Source organism: Xyrauchen texanus, chromosome 23, assembly GCF_025860055.1.
Source record: "Xyrauchen texanus isolate HMW12.3.18 chromosome 23, RBS_HiC_50CHRs, whole genome shotgun sequence".
NCBI classification, from domain to species: domain Eukaryota; kingdom Metazoa; phylum Chordata; class Actinopteri; order Cypriniformes; family Catostomidae; genus Xyrauchen; species Xyrauchen texanus.
In genome coordinates this window covers 39,346,641-39,363,721 of record NC_068298.1, presented here as the reverse complement: position 1 = coordinate 39,363,721, position 17,081 = coordinate 39,346,641, and the positions used below count along the sequence as shown (strand labels likewise).

Here is a 17,081-nt window from a genome sequence, read left to right as displayed (position 1 = left end):
AAACTTTTTCTTTTTAGCAGAGACACTCAATCTAGACCTACTCTGATCTGAGTGACTGACAAAAATGTGATGGGTGAGGACAAATTCATCTGCCATTAGAGCAGCATCTGATAATGTACTTAACTTTATGTTCATTTAGGTACATAGCGACGGATCTTGGAACACAGTTTTTAAACTCTTCCAACAGAATTAGTTCTCTAAGTTGTTCTTTAGTATTTACTTTTACTGAGGCACACCAGCGGTCAAACAGATTCTCTTTCTCTCTAGCGAATTCTAGATAAGAACACTGTTCAGGTTTAAAATTGTTCCTAAATTTCTGACGGTATGCTTCAGGTGCCAATTCATAAGCATGTAAAATAGCGGACTTAACGACTTCATACTCACCACTCTGTTCTATAGTCAGCACGGAATACACCTCTTGTGCTCTCCCGACTAAAACACATTGCAACAGCAATGTCCAAAACTCTTTAGGCCATTTTAAAGACTGTGCAACACGCTCAAAATGTTGGAAATATTTCTCTACTTCCTTCTCTAAGAACGGCGGCACTAGTCTAATGTTTTTGTAAACATCAAACACAGGTGTTGCGAGCACTGGTTCAACGTGAAGTGGAACTTCAACAGTTTGTGCATTCAGCTCTAATTCAAGTTTCCTCAGCTGAAACGATCTTTCTTCCCTTTCCTTTTCAAACTGTAACTCCAGCTTACGTAATTCTAAATTCTGTTGTAACTTCTTTATTTCAAAATCATTTTCTAGCTCTTTCTCCTTCAGTGCACACGCCACGCTAGGCCAAGTTTATCCGCATCAACACACAACTGCTTCTCTTGCAAAGACATTTCACCAAACTTTGCATTTAAACTGTCCGTGTCAGAAGGAGGAGAGACTACAGTCTCTTCAGAATGAATAGTTTGAGACCTTACCTCTAAAATACCCTGCTCGGAAAGTGCGCTTTTCACAGTTTCCATCAGAGTTTCCATACGTCTCTTATCAGTACTGGTTACCTCCACATCAAATTGTTCGGCAATCTGCAACAGCTCTTCCTTCGTACATTTCTCCATTAAGATTTCCAAAGGAAATATGAAGAAATCTTCAATTACTGATGACATTTCTGCAAACGAAAACAAGCAGAGCAAACACAAACACAACAGCAGTACAGACACGCGTGAGACGCTGTTAAACTAGAGCTTAGAAAATACAAATCCCATCGGCCACTTCGCCAGGAATCGTCACACATACACACTCTGAGTGCGAACCCCACCTTAGTTAATAGATAAACAAAGACTTACCACAAGTCATTCCCAAAATTATCTATTTATCCGGCAGGTATCAGAAACAACAGATACGGAGAATATAACACAGTGTCACCTTAAATGAAAATGAGATTCCAGTTCCTACCTATAATCAGAACTAACTAAACCTTCCTGCTCTTCAAAGGTGTACCGGACTCGAGGCAGCATTAAACGCAGAACTCGAAGACAATTGGCATTTCAAACCAAAAGCCTGAAGCGTACCCCCGACAGAGATTTAAAACCTCCATCCAGAATAACCTTCAAAAATAAGAAAGGCAAAATAACAAAGAAAATAACAAATAGTGCCACGATGGAAGGATTTTAAATCCAGCTGAGACACTCTAAGTCACTGAAATCTCATTTACAGGTGAACACGCTGAAAACATTATGCATTTACTTACTCTTGTAGCATCCCGGACGAGCCCCCAATTTTTATGTCACGACTGGCTCGTTACAAGCCGCAACATAAAAAGGGGAGTCTGACAACAGGTCTTAGTAAACTCAAAAGAGAATTGTTTTATTGTCAGTAAAGCATAAACCACCACAACCGTGGATGGTAACATGGGTCTAGGGTTAACAAAGGGAAAACATAGCATTAGCAAATGATATAACTATAACAAATCTTTACGCTACACGGTAAGAAAAGGATACGAAATAAACGAGGATAAATCGAAGAGGTCTCACTGGGCCAGCCACTCCTAAGATATGGAGCTATCCCAGTGAGCACTTGAGCAAATAACACACAGCATTTTATATCACTACTAATTATCAATTAGTATGGGGAGAACCAATTGAATCACACGACTCAGGGACGTCACAATGGTATTTAATATAGTAAAAATATGCATTATAATCGCTTTTTTAACGCAAACATTGAGTTGCATTAGCTCAGCTAATTTAGGTTTCAATAAATTCCAAAAAGAGGTACAAAACCTGTTCTAGTTACTAGAAATCAAGTTGAAAAAATGATCAAATGCAATACTTAGTTATGATATATGGATTTTGCAAGATTCATAATCCATTTAAATGGGTCGATCATTTTTAACTGGGAACACAAGGAGTGGTAGCCAATGAGGAACACAGCACAGGGGTCAAAGTCAGTAACTACAATCTGACAAGAATAAAAAGTAGGGCTGTCAATTGATTCAATTTTATTATTGATTTTATTCCATGATATGCTGATTAATTAATTGAACTAATCACAATTAACAGCATAAATAAATATTTGGTGATAAAGGTCCTCAAATAACTATATATATATTGATTCCATAATTATAAATAGTTCCATTTAAATAATGATTAATATAAATTATAAACATAAAAATTCAGATAATTAAAATGCATTACATTTAGGGTTAAATGTAAATTTCACTTGCATTGTTTAAAGGAGGAGGCCTGAAATGAAGCAAGAAACTCTGATACATCTTGGATGGCTTGAGGGTGAGTAAAATTCAGCAAAATGTCATTTTTTTGTGAACTATTCCTTAAATTGTTTGTAAATGCAAGTAATGCAATCAAAAAAAGTGAAAGCAAAATAAACAGTCCCATATCCATTTTTTTCATACTTTAATTACTATCAATATACATGTTAAGATAAATTATAGCCATTGCTAAAGCTCAAACAAAGCAATGAAAATGTATAGTTAAAAAATGCATGTAAACATTTAGATAAATGTTTTAATTAACGTTTATTATACTGGTTTAAGAATAGAGCACTGAAACCCTTAATCTATCGACCATTAATATGAATTATAAATTCTCTAAGAAACATGTTGAATTCAGTGTTTTAAAGTTCATCACCATTCATTTTCTATAAGTCAAGCATCTAACACAGTCCTCACAGACTTGCATCCAAACAGAATATCTTGCGTTTTATTTGACCGACTCCGTTTGACTCGGTAAGACAATACAAAAAGTGGCTTTAGAAGGCAATATAATGTATCTCCATATTATTGAACATAAGCCAATTATTGGCCTACAGTTTACAATCCATTTCGCAATTGAATTTACCAATCTGTCCGAAATAGATTTATTATAAGGGCCTTTTTAAGGACACGCCAATGTACACAAGCATCAGACGGACACTTTTGGAACGTCTCGTTGCAAAAGTGTGGCGTCACTAGTGTCAGGAAAGCGAAGTGTAGTTTTCTCTCTGCACAGCTGCACGTTGTCTATATAAACAACATAAACTAGTGAAGGAAAAAAGTTAATTTTAAAACCTTAAAAGAACCAGTGATATTCACTTTACAATACACAGTTCATTCATAAGTTTAACTTAAAATCTTAATGTTGATAAATAAAATAAAAAAGACATTCTATGTGTCAATTACTGTGATTTCTGGTATAACAGATCCAAACCCTCTTTTGATTGTGGTCTACTTTTCAGTTACTGACACAAAAGTAGGCATTGCCATAATCTGCATAAACATGTCAATTTCATGGTTTGTCATTTCTATTTGGCTGACTGACCTTTATTTGGAAGAATTTGATTTGTGGAGAGGACAGGCTCATGAATAAGCAATGATCTTGGGCTACAGAGTCTGACTGAGGGAAAGAACCAACCCTTATGAAACTGACATTAATCAATCTTAAATAATGAGGAAAATAATCATTGTGGGTGTTGACAGATGAAAGAGAAGTCTGTCAGAAAGAAGAGGTGACTGAAAAGTTCAGGGTTGACTTCACTAGACTACACTAATACTTCCAGATTATTGGAATCGCAATAGTCATTCAAATCATTTGATTGGAAAATAACATAATACTGTTTTCATTTTAACTGACAGCGCTATCATACAGCTACAATTCTGTGTTTAAGTAAATGTCTCCCACATAGAGTGGAATTTAATATCTGTGAACCAAGAATAGAGTTTAATATCTTAGCTCATCTCTCCCCCATTAGTGGTGATGGCTAAAGAAAGCACCAATATTACAAATGCACACACTTTTCTAAACCCCTAACCCCAAATATTGAACTTCGGCCGTTTGTGCTAAAACATGAATTCTACCTCCCAGAACAACACCAGAGCACCTTAGCAACTGCACAGCAATACCCTAGCAACCAGCCAAAACTAGGGCCCTATGATTTCAGCGATGCAGAAAACATGGACGGAAACATGGAATCCAGTCTTAAAAACTGAATGAATTATCTACAAAGAGCAGAGCACTCATTTACTGTGAAGTGTGCAGCACATGCAGACTATATATTTATATAAATAAATCACAGCCTTTAATTCATTACATTACAATCCTGCAGCACTATTACATTCCTCGAGTCACTGGAGACCCAAGACACTTTTAGTAATTTGCATTTGGAAATGAAAAATTATTAAGTACGTTTATTAAGTTGAAACAGGAGATAAAAATGGTACAAACGTTTCAGCTGTTTGCCATCATCAGTGTAACAATTCACTTGTTCTCAATAATTAAATAGAAAGAACACACTGCAAATCTTCAGGTGATCATAATCAAACAATCAATCCACAGACTTCAGTTCAACTCCATTTGGAACAACAAATAATAACTGAATATTATAATGAGAACAACAACACATCAGGCAATAATGCTGTTCATAAACATCGTGCCCAGACACAAATTAATTAAATAAAAATGACAAAAAACATGCAAGATCAAAATCTTCATTTAAACCCAAAGGAGACATAGTCTGTAAAAGTTTTTTTCGATATCTCAATCATGGTGAGAATGGTAAAATGGTAAATGGTCTGCACTTATATAGCGCCTTTTTAAGCCTTAACGGTATTCAAAGCGCTTTACACTGCGTCTCATACACTCATTCACACACCAATGGTGGCAGAGCTGCTATGTAAGGTGCTAGCCTGCCATTAGGAGCAACTTGGGGTTCAGTGTCTTGCCCAAGGACACTTCAGCATGTGGAGTCGTGTGGGCCGGAATTCGAACCACCAACCCTGCGATTAGTGGCCGACCCGCTCTACCAACTGAGCCACAGCCGCTCCAAAGTCAGAAAACTGTCTGAGAATTAATTTCTTTCTCAATGCCTATACATTTAAGTTGCCTGAGCATTGCTATTTGGTTGCTAAGGTGTTCTGAATGGTTGTTAGCATTTTCTGTGCAGCTGTTAGAGTGTTCTGGGTGGTTGCTAGGTGTTTGAATATTAGCCCAAGTCAAAAGAGCCCAAACCCAAATCTAAATGATGTTCTGGTTTCAATATATGGCTCCGGACCCTCCTTCAAATCTACAGGATGTTTTGTCCATTTTATCTGCCAACCCATAAATGTCTGATGTCTGAAGGTAAATGACAACTCTCCTCAACAAGCCACATGATTTCAGGTATTTCTCATGTCCGTAGCACAAACCGGGATGAACAGCATGCTGAAGTTTAATACTTATGTGTGATACTGATGTGCTCCCAGTTCCACGTTTGAATTCCCATCAGTGTCTTCGCTTGTCATGAGATTGCACATCACTCTATAACTTAATGGACTGTCACCATGTCAATCAATCGTAAATACAAAACCCTGCTGGGAGATCATTTGTGATTAATCATTACCTTGTCATTGACTATGCTCTTTCCGTCCCAAGCCCAGCCACGCTTGGTGAAATAGTTGACGGTGGCAAACTCGATCAGTGCGGAGAAGACAAAGGCATAACACACGGCGATGAACCAGTCCATGGCTGTGGCGTAGGCCACTTTCGGCAGTGAGTTTCGGGCACTGATACTCAGAGTAGTCATAGTCAGTACTGTGGTCACGCCTGAAAGAAATGACAAAAATAATAAACGATGGCAACAAGCAAATTACAATTCAAATGGCAAACAAACCAAATGCAATAGAACTTGGAAACTTGTGTGGAAATGTACAAGTTGACAAGGTGCGGGACTGTACTTTCACGTGAACTTGACATTGCATTCAAAATGCAATGGGATGCACCCAAATTTCGGCCACCGAAATGTTTTCTAGAACGTTACATTACTTGGATGACTGGTAAAAATAAAAACAAATCTGTTAAATTTGATTGTTAAAGAACTGCATAAAGAATAATATATTTAATATTGTTTTAATATATTTTCTGTCCAAGTTTTTCAATTCAGATTAATTAAATTCATGAAATTAATTAAAAAGTACAATATTAATACAATTATTTATATACAAAAATCTATTTTAAAATGGGTATAAAAAAATAAATCATCTTCACTTATCGGCCAAGTGCATCCTGAATTTTCGGTTTCGGCCCAGAATTTTCATTTTGGTGCATCACTATTAATTTCCGTTCCCCAACTTCCCAAAAATTGAAAGATTTTGCATTTTAAACAAACTTCTACAACATTGCTTGAGAAAATAGGAGAAACTTGTCTTTGATGACTTTGAAAGGCTAAAATTCTCTAAAGCAATAGTCCGTTGGGAAATCACTGCTGTTATATCTTCTGTGTGACTTCTGTTCTTTAGACTTCAGCTTCTAATCATTCAAAAACATGACAACACTTCACCCCCCAAATACCCAAATCACTCTAATTCTCTTGTATTGCTGTCCATCACAATGAACACAATGAAAGTGTGAATTAGGATGGTGTTTGAATCTCTTCTTTTTTCTTATTTGTTTTTTGAGAAATAAAGATAGGATAATTCTTCAGTCAGGGTTCAAACAAAGCAATAACCCTAAAATTAAAATTCGGTCTCATGTTTTTCCAAACCTATATGCTGTCAAAACATAAAAGGAGAAATTTGACAGTGACAGTTCATAGTGACGATGTCTGGCAAGTTTCACAAAGGAAAATAAAAACATCCACTGTAAAAAGGTAACCTTCAATTGTTACTTTGAAGGAATATTCCAGGTTCAATACATGTTGTGGGCATAATGTTGATAAAAAATATTTTTAAAATTAAAAGTTGTATTAACATGAATTCATGTTAGTTAGTGCATAATGTTAACACATTATGAACTAACAAAAAGCACTTTTTAAAACCGTGTGGATTTTAGTGTTTATGGATTGGCAACACTTACCGCGCTTGTGAGAATTTTTTTTGCCTCGCATTGCTTGTGCGATTTTGCATTGACTTTGAATGTAATTGCGCCGCGCAAAATGCTTGATTCGCATTGTATGTGAATGCACCATTACATTTGTAAGTTATTTACTGTCACCACTATTGTTTTTTGTTTTGTTTTTTAATTGTGGGAAACAGCATAATGCCCCAATCTAACCCTTAAAATATATGTTGTTGGTGTAAACTAAATAAAACGCTTGTACGTATTACAGACCCACCTACTGTGCAAGTTAATCACATTGGAATTAGTGTATAACTTTCACAGTAGTTCACCTCAGAGTGATGGACTGCGGTTCGAGCCAGGCACACAAGCTGACACGTGAGACAAAAGTGTCAAAGAAACACCACAAAAAGACTTTCGAATTTGATTTTAGATCACTACTGGTTAGGTTTAGGTTAAAGTTTTAGGTTGGGGAGGTACATTTTACTCAAAAACTTTATCTGACATTTGACTTAAAAACAACAAGCCTGATTCCGACACCATTTCACTCAATTTTGGCACCCCCTACTGGACATTTCACTGGGAATCTGTAGACAAACATATAATGACGCACCTAATTTCATTTTACAAAAATGTTGCCATGGTCACGAAATGTTCACGTAACGTGGCAGGGCAGACAGATCAGGTCAAGACAATGATGAAAAGAACACAAGCGCTTTTTAACCCAAATGAAAGATACAATAACTAACCAACCGGCCGATTTGACTTGACTGAGACTTTGAAACTGTGAATCGGCAAAAACCATGACCTAAATGTTACAAATCCACAATACTTGACAAATCACAAATGCAAACATGAGGGCTTAAATACAGAGACTGGAGCAAACAAGATAACAAGATAACCATTCAGAAATTAGAACTAATAACAAGACAAACAATAATAAAATAGAACAGATAATGAGATAACGAGACTACGTACCAAACAAATAAACACATGAACAAGAGGATCACATGAAAACAGAATCACATGTCAAACAAGGAACAGAAACAAGGAAGACATCTACTTTCAAAATAAAAGACGTGAAATCAAGACATGAATAAAACCAAGATTTTTTAAAACATACACAAAAATGTGACGGTTCATGAGATCCGGCTGTTATAACTATATTCCAAGTCTTCTGAAGACATATGGTAGCATTTTGGGTGGAACAGCCCTAAAAGTCATTATGCACTGATAGGCGCATCTGACCCAAGGTGGGGCTATAATACACTTTTACATTTTCAAAATTATTTTCCCTCTGAGTCAAGTGAAACAAAACATTTTTCCACAATAAAAAAAAAAAGAAGCCTTTTCAAACTACTTCACAAAGTTGATAAGTGAATTTGGGCCATGGCCAAAAGTAAATAAATAAATACATTATATATATATATATATATATATATATATATATATATATATATATATATATATATATATATATATATATATATACACACACATATATATATTTATTTATTTATTTTGATAACTTTGACACATGTGTCTCTAGAAAATACATTTCATGCAAATTGGACCACTGGTATAGGAGTTAAGAAAAAATAGGTTTTTCAGAAAACTCACAATGGCAAATGGAATATCTACAAAGTAACTGGAGTACTTAGATAATAAATGACATTGTCCCGACAGATCTGTTCCAGTGTTGCCAACTAGTGGAAAGTAGCTAAAGCCTGCTCAAAGTCACTAAATCTCGCTAGATGGCGTCATACGCTAATTAACATATTCATGACGTCACATTTTGAATAGTGTCCGCCCTTTACATGTGTTTGCTTCCCTGTGCTTACCGTACATACTGTAATACCTATTAATTCCCTATATACAAATGTAGCAAAATGTAAAGTTTGTTACTTTATGGAAGAAGCTAAGGTTTCTCCAAAAAGTCACTAGATTTGTCGCTAGTTGCTTTTTTTTAATAGAAGAAAGGTCTGAAAAGTTACTAAATCTAGTGAGAAAGTTGGCAACACTGATCTGTTCTTTCAAATTTGGCAATTTTGGTAATTTTGTCCACTTTTCTTAACTGCTTTTACCACGATAATTATATTGACAATTAAAAAAATTATGGTGCTGCAGATGGCTGCTTCGGTATGGAGCTCTCTAGCATTTCTGTTACTTTTGTTTGTTTGTAAAGTTTTTTTTTTTTTTATCACTCTTTCCCAATCAGTTTCACCAGGGAATTTGGCCTAATAATTTTTTTCTGGTGTTTGATTATTTGGACGTTTTATTAGACATCTTAGTTGGAGGCGCACCAGTGGGTCAATGCGGCTTTAGTACTGCAGAGTGTCTGGCGAATGTCTGCTTTCTCGGCAACAAAATGGACAAACTACTTCTGCTCACTCCAAAAAATAGGACTTTTCTAACTCTGTTGCTCTGTGTTTCATGGAAACCTGGCTGAGTGAAGCCATCCTGGACAGTGCATTACATCTGCCGGGCTTTCATCTGTTCAGAGCAGATCACATAAGAGTTTTCGGGGAAAACCAGAAGCGGTGGAACATGCTTTTACATCAACGAATGTTGGTTGCAATAGCATTGAAGATGTGCTGTCCTAATATAGAGGCGCTCTTCATCAACTGTAAGCCTTTCTACTCACAACAGGTGTTTCCTGTTTATATCCTGCCACAAGCATGCGTGAATGCAGCGTTGTATCATATCGCAGATACGGAGCAACAGCATCTGGACTCCCTTATTTTTATTCTGGGAGATTTTAATAAAGCTAACCTCAACTGTGAATTGCCAGAATACAAAAATCACATCACATGCCCCACCAGAGAAAGAAATATATTGGCTCACTGCTACACCAGTATAAATGATGCATATCGCTCTGTCCCACGTGTAGCTTGTGGACTCTCTGATCACTGTCTGGTTCATCTTCTCCTGACCTACAAGCATAAACTAAAATCAGCTAAGCCTGGAGTAAGAACTGTAAAGAGATGGATCACTGAAGCAACACACTTAATAGGGAAATCAGAGTGGCTAAAAGAAGCTTGCCATTTTTCAGCCAACGATCCTGCATCTGCAGGAGGCCTAAAAAGCATCACCAAACAAGACACCTCCCCCTCACTCTGTAGCGAGGCAAGTAATGGCTGATGAACTGAATGTGTTTTACTGCAGGTTTGAAAAGCACATGCTCACACCCCTCACCTGAATCAGTACTCAATCGGCACTTATGGTCTGTGAGGTGAATGTGTACCAGGCCTTTTTTTGCTTTACGCACAGACAGTGTTTTACCTGCCTGTCTGGAAGTCTGCGCTGGCCAACTGGCCCTCATATTCACAAAGATCTTCAATAGATCACTGGAGCAGCGTGAAGTTCCCTACTGCTTTAAACACTCCACACAGTACCCAAAAATCACAAATTCACAGGACTTAATGACTACAAACCTGTCGCTCTCACATCTTTGGTCATGAAGTAATTTGAAAGACTGGTTTTGGCCTACCTGAAGGACATCACTGGACCCCTGCTGGACCCCCTTCAGTTTGCTTACTAAGCAAACAGGTCTGGGATTTGTGCAAGGATCCTATTTGTGGACTTCAGTTCAGCCTTCAATACCATCTCAACCAAACTGACCCAGCTCTCCATGCCCACTTCAATCTGTCAATGGTTCACCATCTTCCTGAAAGATAGGCAGCAGCTAGCAAGACTGGGGAAACTCACATCCGGGACCTATTAGCACTGGTGCTCCTCAGGGATGTGTTCTCTTTCCACTGGTATTCTCCCTGTACATGAATGACTACACTGCAAAAGTCATCACAGTCATCAGCCTCATCTGCGTCGGTGACGAGTCTGTATGCAGACGGGAGGTTGATCAGCTGGCTGTTTGGTGTGGTCACAACAACCTTGAGATTAACACATTCAAAAAAGTGGAGACGATACTAGACTTCAGGAGAAATCCCCCCGCACTCACCCCTCACCATCCTGAACAGCACTGTGGCAGCAGTGGAGTCATTTATGTTCCTCGGCTCAACCATCTCTCAGGACCTAAAGTGGGACACCCACATAGACTCCATTGTGAAGAAGGCTCAGCAGAGGTTGTAATTCCTTCGCCAGCTGAGTAAGTTCAACCTGCCACATGAGCTGCTGACATAGTTCTACTTCTCCATCACTGAGTCTGTCCTATGTACATCTATAACTGTCTGGTGTGGTTCAGCCACAAAATCGGACAGAAGAAAACTACAACGGACAGTCAGGACCGCTGAGAGAATTATTGGTGCCCCCCTGCCCACCCTCCAAGACCTGTATATCTCCAGAGTGCGTAAACGTGCAGGTAGATTCAGTCTGGACCCCACACACCCTGCCCATTCCCTCTTTAAACTGTTGCCTTCTGGTCAGCTCTACAGAGCACTGAATGCCAGGACATCCAGGCACAAGACAGTTTTTACCCTCAGGCCATTTTCCTCATGAACAATCTAAACTGCCTCAGGACTTCCCATAGTGAAATTATGTAAACACATATCTCATGTACATATGTAAATTCACATATTTAAGTCAATCTTGTCCATACCCCTACCTTGCACATGTACATCATGTGTACATCAAGAACATGTGTCTCACTGTAATGTTCTGTGTGCTCTTGCTTCTCCTATCGCCCCCAAAAAACTAAAACAAATATAATAACTTTGTGTACGTAAGAACACTTGGCAATAAAGCTCATTCTGAAACTGTTAATTCCTGCTTGTGGCTTTTTTTTTTTCCTTTTCTTTTCTTTACGGAGCTTAACAAACATAGTCACTATGAATTATCATTGTATGGAAATTAAATGCCAGAAGATTTTTCTCCTTCAGAAATTCATACAGTTTTGGAACAACACTAGAGAGTGTAAATAATGACAGAATGTACTTTTTTGAGAACTTCTCCTTTAATAAGACTCTTCTGGCACCTTCGCTCAAAACATTCTCAGCTGAGACTCAGTGACATTGTGAAGGGATTCTGGAAAGGAACCTGAACGCTTTTCCAGGTCTCAATGACAGCACCGTCTGACAGGCGATGAGCCTAGGGAATCCGATTGCGACCATGCACGTAAACAAATGCCTCCAATTAATTTTCACCACCGTCAAACTCTTCAGTGTTCGATCCCCTGTGAGATGAGGACAACAGCAGCAGACAGCTATTTGGTTGAAATGGGTTGACAACAACAGAACCGCAGATGGGATGTGTAGGATGGATCACCTTCCCCTGACCGTCAGAAAACTCTGCCAAAATGTAGATATAATGACAAAGCAGTGGTGACTCATCAGTAAGATCTTCAAAATACCATAAAGCTGGCAGTATACAATGCTACAGCATCCAAACAGATAAGGTTTGAGAGGAAGTGAAGGAGAAAAGAGGAAGTGGAGGTGGAGGTGGAGGTCAGTACCCATACACCATTATTGTCTGAGTACTCAAATCTCATTGCTTATACAGACAATGAATGGACTGTCAGACACGAAATCTCAGTCTTGGAGATGAGAGAAGTGTCATTGAACATACTTCACTTCAAGAAGATTTAAGGAATAGGCTCAAAACTACCTGGAAGCACTTCAAAAGCCTTCTGTTTCAAAAATTGAGAGTTATAGGTTATGTTTACCCCAATTACATGTGGCCTAAATCGGACTTTTACTCAAACGCTTAGGGATGGTTATTAATACAGTTTTTATTTCATTTGATACAGCATGATCACAATTAAGTGTTTATTTTTTGTTTTTAATTAACAACTGACTGTAAATGTAGTTGCCAAATATATATTTGTATTCATACATTAAATTTTTTGTCATACATTTAGTCATATCGTGAAATTTGGTGATGTGAGCGATTTCCTCTCATTGTAGTGGACAGTTGTGCATAGAGTAAAGTATCGATCTTGGTATTTAAGAACCGATATCAAGATTGTTCAAATGAATATAGTTATGCATCTGAAAATCTATATTTTTACCAACCCCTACTCTCACTTGTGACAGTTTTAGGGCTGCCCCAACCAAAGAATTTCCTAGTTGACTAGTAGGCATTAATTTAAGCCATTAGTCGACAAGTCGCACATTAATTAAATTTTTTAGACATTTATGCATTTGGCAGATGCTTTTATCCAAAGTGACTTACAGTGCACTTATTACAGGGACAATCCCCCCGGAGCAACCTGGAGTTAAGTGTCTTGCTCAAGGGCTCAACAGTGGCATCTTGGTGGTGCATCCTGAGCCTCAACCGCTGAGCCACCACTGCCCACTATATTAATTACTTAAATATATATATATATATATATATATATATATATATATATATATATATATATATATATATATATATATATATATTTTGGGGGCATCATAAAATGGTTTGAGTTCCAGGGCTGAGAAAGAATGTTATCAGTAACACTGTTCTACATTACAGAGAAATACTATACCGTAATAATGAGCCTTTAAAATATATATTTTACAAGCGCACGCATGAATATTAATATCTGCATGAAATTTCCATTTGCCTGTATAACATGATGATAATTATCATGTATAACAACATTATTCTGGAGGCAGGAGGTGTCAAGCAAAATATGAAATGCCAAGCACACATTTTTCAGTGAATAATAAATACATATTCAAAAATTTAAAGAAATGAAAATAAAACCAATATAGTCTACAAACAGGTGAAAGTCCCATAAATCTATCAATCATTTTTAAGGTAAGATACCATTTTTTAATTAAATAATAATCATAATAATAATAATAATAATAACAATAATGTTAAAGTTATATAGCACATTAACAGAGGTAGCGAAATTTAAAGAAGAAGAAAAATAAATATTGAGCATGTTTCAATTTCTTCATTATTCCTAATAGATGAATACTCTATGCAGCATTTAAAAAATAATTTGGGAATAAAGTCTTATTCACTTAATTACCTTAATCTCTGATGTGGATAAAAATGTGGTTAACTTTCAAAGACAGGGAGACGAGCTCTGACGTGAAATCCTCACTTCAGGTCAGGAATTTAACATTGCGCTCAGGTTTAGGTTATACATAAATAAATACATGAGAATCATGTGTGATACATTAACATACATTTCAAGAAGTGGAAAGTGTAGATGATGTCATATCTTAATGTTACACACGACCATCTCCAGACACAATGAACAGAGACCGAGTCGAGAGTCGAGACCGCACCCATCCGATCTGAAATCACACCGTGCACGTTTTCATTCATAAGATTTACACTTTAGAAATATTGGTTCCATAGATTCATAAATTATTTGTAATTCTTTGTAATTATTTATATATTTACTGAAAATGTCACTTTATCCTTTTGCCTCTTTGATAATCAGACATACGAATATTTTCGTAGTGGAAATGACATCACAACTGTGGGACAGTCGTAATTTTGGAAAAAACAAAAACATATATATATAACAGAAATGTATTATTATATTATAATAGTAAAACAAATTCCAATGCACAGTAGACATCTGTGGGAATTTGCTTTTCATCTTTTATCAATGAATGACATATCCCCTTTAGATTAAGTATGGCAGGGCTAGTCAACTAGCATCCTGCGGGCCAAATCCGGCCCGCCAGTTATCTTTATCTGGCCCTCCGACTGATTTTTGATAAAATTGCCTTGCCATCTGCAAAACCAGAGCGCTCTCTGTGCAAAACTCAGTGTTTGCAAGCGTGAGCCTCAGCAATCAACGGTGAGTTTAACCAGAGATTATTTAGCGAAGACGGGCCACTTCTATTAAAATTAATGGGAGAAATTGGAACACCCAACCAAGAAGCTCTAGCACCTAACGGTCAACGGATGTAGAAAGGAAGTCCCACCTTACAGGTAAAAGAGCCAGTCATTTTTTAGTTACAGACATCACCTGTCAATATTCTCGAGAACATGCATGCACATTAGCTATACAAGCCAAAAAAATTTGCGTTTTTACGAGGTAAGGTACGGAAGCTCAATTTTTGATACGTCTTGTCGGATTTTACTGTTGATTTGAAATATGTTCATTGATCCTAATCTTGACCAACCGTTTTTGAGATTTCGGTGTTCCCCCATTCATGTGGATAGGCACTGGCATGACTGGAAATTACCTCACAAGAGTGTTCCAAAGATGGCCGCCATTGGACTAACTTTGGTGTAATTTGGGCTCATTGGCGCATGCAACAGCATTCATCCGTCATCAATTGTCTAGACTGGAGCGCATGTTTAAGCTTTTCTGGCGACAGTTGAGTCACACAGCTTTGACATGTATCGCACTGTTTAGGTGAGCATTTGATCACGTCTTTTTAAATCAAATGCATTTATATAAATTGCCGACCCAATGGACCAATCAGTTCTCCCGATGGCCAGTCCTCCCCTGATCGGCCCCAAAGTGCGTCGACCCACCGGGAAAATGCCCGATATGACAGATTACAGTCCAGCCCTGAGTATAAATCATGTTTATTTTTCAGTCACATCTTATAAAGGAATTTATGGACAGACCTTTAAAATTATAAATCAAATTACAGTATACACTGTGACTATTGTAATATGAATACATTAATACTTTTTTTAAGTAACATGTCACTTACAATTAAAGTGTTATTGAAGATGAATACTGAAAAAGTTTTGTCCCCCGCAAAGTTTTCATCTGGATAATCTGGCCCCCGCAAGAAAGTAGTTGAAGAACCCTGGTGTCAGGTCTGAGATTGGGTGGGACAAAAGCGAAGCTACAATTGCAGTAATCATGCAATTAAACAGTAATTTACTGTAATTATTCCCCAGTTAATTTAGCCAGCAACATATTGTAAACCGTTTCTACAGTAAGTTGCCATTTAAAAATACGCCCTTAACAAAAAATATCTTTAACAATGTAGGACAAACAAATGCTCACACACATCTGTGTTGCTATCTTTACCCTAAAGTTAAACTGCTTTAATTTAAAACTCAATCCAACTAACTGAAAAATGACACAGAATGTACGTAGAATACAATGAAAATAAACTACACATTAGATAACACACCCAAGCTATTCCGCCAGGAGCAAGTTTTCAATTATGCAGCTCTGGACGGTCTTCACTGTGATAGCAACACCAATCTGAGTCTCTCTATTTCTATTTCTCTCTATCATACCCCATTGCTTCATGAAACTCTTATCAGCTATCTACGACTTGGTAATTCATATTTTATTCATTCATGCTAACACAAAATGCATGATTTTCTTTCTAAATTCATGCAGTGTTCTACAATTAAATGTGAAACTTTCATTTTTTTACAATTTGAAAATATATTCTTCCACCTTATTTTAATATGCAAAGACAACAATAAGTAAGCCATTTGTGGGGCGAAAGTGTAAACGCAATCTCTGTGATGCTTTCAAAACAGTTCTTTGTTTGTTTGAGCATCCTGACCAGCCCAACACAGCAACATTGACTCAATTTCTGATAGTGAGTAGTAAGCACATTATAACTAGAAGTAATTCCATTGCTAATATCAAGAATAAGCATTTTAACTAGTAGTGTATATATATATATATATATATATATATATATATATATATATATATATATATATATATATATATATATATATATCATGTATATATATATATATATCATGTATATCTATATCATGTATATGATTCAATTGAATTCAGTTTCCCATAGTGGCACATAACTTACACAAATCGTGGCATTAATACAGTGATTTTTGAAGGTGTTTGCAAGCTCTCTTTTGGGAACACAAACTCTGAACATTTGCCTGATGGCAGGTTGTTACAAAGGCTTGTGTAATGAAGGCGTAGAAAAAAGATAAGAGAGAGAAAGAGAGAGAGACTGGGACAGCTGAAG

The 17,081-nt window shown here is 37.0% G+C and overlaps 1 protein-coding gene across 2 annotated transcripts in view; it reads right to left on the bottom strand.

Annotated features, from left to right (window-relative positions):
• The window catches only part of LOC127617263 (gamma-aminobutyric acid receptor subunit alpha-2), a 146,464-nt gene that overhangs the window by 50,083 nt on the left and 79,300 nt on the right, over nt 1-17,081 (bottom strand). For both annotated transcript variants that reach the window (XM_052089207.1, XM_052089208.1), the window contains exon 9: nt 5,813-6,015. In XM_052089207.1, coding sequence (XP_051945167.1) covers nt 5,813-6,015 — 203 coding nt within the window. The remainder of the gene's footprint in view (nt 1-5,812; nt 6,016-17,081) is intronic.